General features: G+C 46.4%; 1 protein-coding gene across 1 annotated transcript in view; it reads right to left on the bottom strand.

Annotated features, from left to right (window-relative positions):
- GARNL3 (GTPase activating Rap/RanGAP domain like 3) overlaps positions 1-6,715 on the bottom strand; it is a 226,405-nt gene that overhangs the window by 51,478 nt on the left and 168,212 nt on the right. Inside the window, exons 13-15 of the mRNA XM_045288510.1 lie at positions 5,397-5,505; positions 3,298-3,343; positions 2,350-2,456 (exon numbers count right to left, since the gene is read on the bottom strand). Of these exons, the coding sequence (XP_045144445.1) occupies positions 2,350-2,456; positions 3,298-3,343; positions 5,397-5,505 (262 nt within the window). The remainder of the gene's footprint in view (positions 1-2,349; positions 2,457-3,297; positions 3,344-5,396; positions 5,506-6,715) is intronic.

Genomic DNA, 6,715 nt, shown 5'->3' with positions numbered 1-6,715 from the left:
ATTGTTGCTACACTGAACCCTGACTGGCTGGTCTCCTCCCTGCGACCCTTCTGTAAGGGGATGTCCAGTTGCCTACAGATGAGCTTTGGGTCACCACTCCATACTCTCCTTTAACTGAATTTTTCATTTTAGTTGACCCGTGGTTGCTACCGATGCTGAAGAAAGTCACTCTGTTGACTGGCTCCATTTAAGCTGGCTGATTCCACTTGTCAGCTAAATTCTTAGTATTGCTCAGTGATCGTCAAGTCAGGGGTTCAACAATTTACACCACTTTAGTGATTTCTTCCTCGCTGTTACAGGCTCGCTACAAAAAAAACCAAAAAGCCCCGAGCCCTACATTTCCAAGAACGTTTCCACTTCTAGTTGCTAAATCTGCTCTTTGTCTTAGTTATTTCTTGCTCTCTATCTTTGGACTGGTAACACACAGTCAAGTATGGGCTCCGTGACTTTTAAGAATCAAGCAATTTCCTATGTCTGGCTTAGTTTAGGAAATCAGACTATTTGGCAATACCAGACTCATGTTCCTAAATGGAATGGCCTCAACTGGCATCCAACGTACTGCATTTCTCAGCACTCTTTACTTTACCCACCGACATCCAAGCGTTTGAGTCTCTGAGCCTTGAAATCAGCAACACTGAAACTAGAAAGAGATGAGCCCACCATCCTTTGTGAGTGATAGCAGGAGCGGATGCTTCGCAGGTGTCCCAGGGAGAGAACACCCTGGCCCTGGTGTAGGTTAAAGGAGAGTAGGCCCCAGCAGAGAAACCCTACATTCCCTCATTCTCCCAGAAGGAAGTTTTAGTCCCAGAAGGAAGTTTTAGAAGCAGGTGGGATCTGTGCTGTGGGTTGGAGGAATTTTACAGAAGGAAGAGAGGCAATTGGTTGGCCGAGAATAATTCTGAAATTAAGTCACACATCCCTTCGAACGCCAACCACACGGGGAGGTATCCTGAGAAACGTGTCTGGTCTGTCATGCCTGCACGTGGATAGCCAGCAGACAAAGGGAAAGCCCGGCACCTATCCTTTTCCCTGGCCCGAGGGGGTCGGCCCTTAGGAACAGCACTAAGACTGGACGTTGAAGGTGCAGTTGTTTACAAAAGACCCTGTGAAGCTTTGCAGGAATCAATGCGACCTTAGGGCCAGAGACCATGGTGGACTTGGAGTAGGAGAGAGAGCATTTCCTCCCAAACTGCAGAGAAATCGTGATGGCATTAGGCAAAGCCTGTGGGGTCCGGCCAGCAAGCAGCTGCGATGCCCAGTGTGCCTGGAGAAGTGGCGGCGGGGAGGAGGACAGGGACTGTGGCGACTCTGCAGGAACCCGGTGGCCAGTCATCAATGGACTGCATGAAGAGAATGCAGTGGTTGAACCAACAACGCAATCCCCCCATGGGAACTTCCAGGTCCAAAACCCAGGAAGACTCTCGGTAGGGGTGTGAGGGGAGGAACAGAGCTCTGTGGATGAGACGCTAGGACGTGTCGGGGAAAATCAAAACCAAACTCACTGTCATTGAATGGATGCACTCGGGGTGACCCTACAGGACAGGGTAGACCTGCCTCTGTGAGCGTACAAGGCTGTCACTCTTCAGGGGGGCAGAGAGCCCATCTTTTGCTCACAGAATGGCCGGTGGTTTCAAACGTAGGACCTTGCGGATCGCAGCCCAATGTGTAACCAGGACGCCACCGCTGGAATGAACTTTTATCTTCACCATCTAGTGGAGACGGCGCTCTGGTGGCTCAGCGAGACCGCGCTGGGATGACTGCACGGCTGTGCTGTTTTCTGGGAGTGCAGTCTGGCCAGTCAAGTTTGGCACACCGTATTCTCGCTCTCACGCATGGACCGCTCCCCAGCAACTCTCTCTATCCTTACATACATACACACATACATATACATACTGTATATACTTGGGTATAAGCCGAGTTTTTCAGCACATTTTTTACTCCAGTTTTTGTGGTGAAATTAGGTGCCTCGACTGATATTCGGGTCGGCTTATACTTGAGTATATACGGTATATATCCCTACGCTTTCCTCCACCAACATCCTACACGCTAACAAAGGCGGCAGATGCATCTCTATATAAGCAGGGATTAGGAAATGACCACATTAGAAACCGAGGTCGAAAGAAGGATTGTGGGCCAGGGGGAGGGGTCAGTGTAAATAAGGACATAGGAGAAAACCCATCCATTGCTACTAAGAAGCCAAATGTCTCATGTTAAAAAAAAACACACCCAAACAATAGCACATGAAATGTTTAAATAATTACATAACTTATATGGCATCCTGGGAGAATTTGAAGAAATGTATTCTAAGATAGAACAAGTTGTAGGGGGAAATCAAAAGAGAAAACTTACATTTCACTAACAAAAAGTCCCTGAATTCCTGGTGGTCTGTAAACACCGGTGGGGATGGCAAGGGTGGGCCAAAGAGTGGGACACTTTCTTCTGAAAATATCTTCAGCCTACAAAGAGAACATTTCAGAGTTACTTGTTCCAAAGATCACCAATATTTTGACCCTAGCTTTGCCTAGCCACTTATAGGACTTGTTAGGAATATGCATTCCATGGCAGCAGGAGCTGTCTGGGCCGTCAGTGTGCCCATCACCATCCAGGGCTCCTCTGTAACTCAATCAAAGTGCTTTGACATGCCAAGTCTTCTGACGTCCTTTGTGACCCAACCCCACAAGAGCTGGACAGGGCAGGTACCCCAGGAAGAGGAGAAGTGGCTGCCATTGAGCACCCACAACACCCGAGGCAGCTCATTTGGTAATTTCAGGCATGGCATCAAATCAGATTCTCACCAAACTTGCCAAGGCATTGGCACTATCTTCATTCCACAGATGAGGCCAGAGGCTCACCAACGATAAATACCTACTCTCAAAGCCTTGCTGTTCACAAGCGATGCAACTGGGATTCTAATCCAAATCTTTCGTGCTCAAAGTTTATTCTTTACATAACATGCCATTTTTTATAGATCAATTTTTGCTCATGGGGAACAGTCATAAATTGGCAAGGTTGCAGCCTACGAAAGGGGACACATTGTGGTCAAGATCAAACATATAAAACCTGTTCCCGTCATAAAGTACAATAAAATGTCCAACTAGCTTTGACCCTCAGGTCTATTGTCCAGACAATATACACATCTCTTTTCTTCAAAGAGATGCTTAGGAATATTCTATAAGGTGAGGAGACACAAATAAATCAGCCAAGGAGCATGACTATCAAGAATCTCAGAAAAGCAATGCCAAATTACGAGCAGATCTGAAAATCAGAACAAAAAATTGAGATAAAGTCATACGCTACCTGTAATTGTCATTCTGTTGATCATACCTCACTAAGGCAAAAATATCTGTGATATCGGTTAAAGAAGTTAATCAAGAACCTTAATACTTGTGGTCAACACCTTGTCCTTTGAAAATTCCTTGTGCAGAATTATTCTAGACCAGTATTTTCTGTGCTTAAGGTACCTAACCCTCTGATGGTAGAACTTCTTTAAAAGAGACAGCCCATGAAGATATATGTAAGACCACCACGGCTAGGTTCAACCTCTGTGTGGTCCTTCTTTGGGGAAAGGGCTAACTGTCCAAATCTGCCAGAAAAGCCCAAATCAACAAATAAAGCCCCCCAAATGAAGCAGCCAATAAAACAAAGAGAGCAAAGATCCCAAGAGGAAATTAGTCATTTATTTCACCCCACACATTTAAGCAATTTAAATGTTTCCACTCTCTCACTCCCCCTCTGTCCGTCCAGCTTTGGCAAATGACACAAGACAAGACAAAAAGAACTGATGTCGCCCATGGCAGTCTAAGCAGAATCCACTTGTAGCAGGGCTGGCGGAGTCTAAAATAGTCTCATCAGTTTTCCATTCTCCTTCTCCTCACCTCCTTCCACGATCTTCCCTCCCCAGCAATCCTTAGCTCAGGCTAGCAAGCCACCCCCACCCCTCCCAAAGCGCTTCCATCCCGTTCAATGCCAGACTAGGTGGATGGAGTCTGCATTAATGATCCACTCATTCCTCTCCAAAAACATGTGTGCTAAGCCCTAAATCTAAAACAAACAACTAAGGGAGATATTAGAAATATTGGCTACCTCTGTCACTTAAAATGTCACACACACCCCTCATCCCTCTTGCGTGCGCTTGGAAAGGTCTCTGTTCTACAAGGACTGTTGCAGGAAGTCAGGGAGGACTAGTTTTAAATCTCAGTGACAAGAGCGAGCTAGCACTTCGAGAGCAGGGGCAAGCCCCAAGAGAGCCATTATTAAATTATGCTCCCATGCACACAGCCATTTCTTCCCAGCCCTCCTGGAAGGAAGTTGTCCATTTAAAACTTCAATAGCCTAGATGTTACACTATTAGGGTTAATAGAGAAGTTAATAGAAAAGTCAAAGCAGAATTCCAGATGGAGTGAGTGGCAATGGTCCTGTCTCTCAGCACTTTTACTGGCGTCTCCAGGGTATGAGAGGACCGGACCAGAATTTGTTCAGAAAATGCCTATTAGTTTCCTTTTATTAATTATGTATAACTTGGACAGCCATGGATTTAACCTTGTTTTTAAGGTTTTACAACTTGGATTTAACTTGTTTGGATCTAACTCCTTGGATTTAACGTGTTCTGGCCTGTGGCCCAGAGTAACAGGCTCACGACTGGCCATCTCTTGGGCTAGCCTCGTTCCTGTTTCCCGTCGGTCTGGCGGAGTCAAACCCCAAGCCAAACTCACTGCCGTGGAGATGAGCCTGACTCGTCTGACCCAGCGTGGAACCGCCCCTGTGGGTGTCCAAGGTTGTAACTCTTCACAGGAGTGCAAAACCTCATCTTTCTCTCGAGGGAGCTACCACACCACCAGGGTTCTGCCTGGCTGGGCAGGGCTCAGACGTCACCGTGAACTTCAGCCTGCTCACTGGGCTTTGTCTGCATTTTGAGGGATTAGGAGAAGCAGGGGAGAATACGATTAGTTACCAGTTCTTGCTATTTCAAGAGAGGGCAAGAGAGAAGGTTTTATCAGGTCTTTGAGTCAACCAGAAAATATTATCTTGGCTTTTTATCTTACTTGCCAAGTTTTTATACCTAAAGTAAATTTCTCAGAGGATTCACTACCTACAGTCCTTCTAATTCATTTATTATCGATGAGTGGTAGGAAGGCCTCATTTGATAGACTACCTTAGGACAGAGCAGACAGGTCAAATGTCGGGAAGACGTGTCTGAGAACAAATCCATTTACTATTACCACGGATGCAGAAAGGAAGAGGCTCTCTCTTCCAAATTCCCAAAACAGGGAGTCTAAGACTTGAACAATGCCAATTATAACATGTCCATGATAACATTTGGTTGGAGGGTCATTTTAAGTGCAACGAAGCTGAGCTATAGTTTGCTAACCCAGAGCATGTACAAAGGCACAGGATACGGGTAAAATGGGAGCGGATCATGGAAGGCTTAAAGGCAGAAGACGATCCCTCCCCGTCGTGGAACACAATGGTGACGATATCATTTCCAATGTGGCGCTTCCTTTCCACCTGTAGACAAGCATCAACATCATCACTTAGGACGTCGCACAGACAGGGCACCTTCAAAATTAACCAAAACACACACGTTACACAGACGATGATCACAGAGCCCCTGATGGCAGTCATCGCGGGCTTCTCGCTTCCCTTATTTTCCCGGTCCAACCTCTCCAGCTCTCTAACCCATCCCTCCGGCTCATTTCCCAATCCTGGCGTTTCCTCCTTCCTACCCTTCTCCAAAAGCCTTTTAACTCGCCTCTGTCTCGGCGCTCTTCAAGGTCCTGGTTCTGATCCTCATAGTAATTTCCTTGTACAGCTTTATGCAGACACAATTCCCATCCCCTACAACCCACCGGGTCTGCGGGATTTGGTTCATTCATGGAGCGGTGCAGCCACCGCCAAGTTGAATCTGCCACCGGGTGATCTCATGTCACAGAATAAAACTTAGAGCTGCCCAGATGGTTTCCCAGGCTGTAGTCTTGTTGCTTCTTGTAACTAATGCTTTATTGTTGTTTTTTGGGTAAAAGTTTACACCGCAGACCCGATCCCCACTTCACCATTTCTACACAAATTGCTCTGTGATCACAGCTCCGTTTGCGACAACGTGTCGAGAAAGTTCTCTGCAATTGCGTTCTGCTGTTCTAGGTGCAGTTCTCTCCCGTCCCTGCCCGCATACCTTCTCGTTCTTCTTTGAGAGTACCTGGCGGCCTCTTGGCCTTATACATTTTTTTTTAAGTGGAGCCTTGAACTCACAGATGATATTAAGATCATGGATAATCATCTTTGCTTGTGTGCAATTTATAAATTATTTTGATCAAAGTGAGTATAAGACTCTAATAATCCTAAAAGGGGAGCTCGTAAAATAGTTTTGGTCCAAGGCTTAAAGACTATATGCAGGTGGTAGTCTCAGAGAGTCCCCCAGTCTCAACTAGCCCAGTAAGTCTGGCCTCATGATCAAGGGGAATGCAACTAACAGGAAGTGCTGAAATTCTGGTGGGGACTGAGCATGATAGTGGGACGGGAGGAAAGTCAAGGGAAATAGAGGAAAGAGCTGGGAGGAAAAGGGCATTTATAGACCCAGGGACAAGGGAATAACAAGTGATCCAAATTGGTGGGGAGGTGGGTGTGGGAGACCTGGTAGGGCATGATCAAGGGGAATGCAACGAACAGGAAGTGCTGAAATTCTGATGGGGACTGAGCATGATAGTGGGACAGGAGGAAA

Source organism: Echinops telfairi, unplaced genomic scaffold, assembly GCF_000313985.2.
Source record: "Echinops telfairi isolate 266 unplaced genomic scaffold, ASM31398v2 ScPeMD7_22;HRSCAF=79, whole genome shotgun sequence".
In the NCBI taxonomy this organism is placed as follows: Eukaryota; Metazoa; Chordata; class Mammalia; order Afrosoricida; family Tenrecidae; genus Echinops; species Echinops telfairi.
The sequence above is the reverse complement of the archived record's forward strand: the minus strand, read 5'-3'. Positions and strand labels throughout refer to the sequence as shown.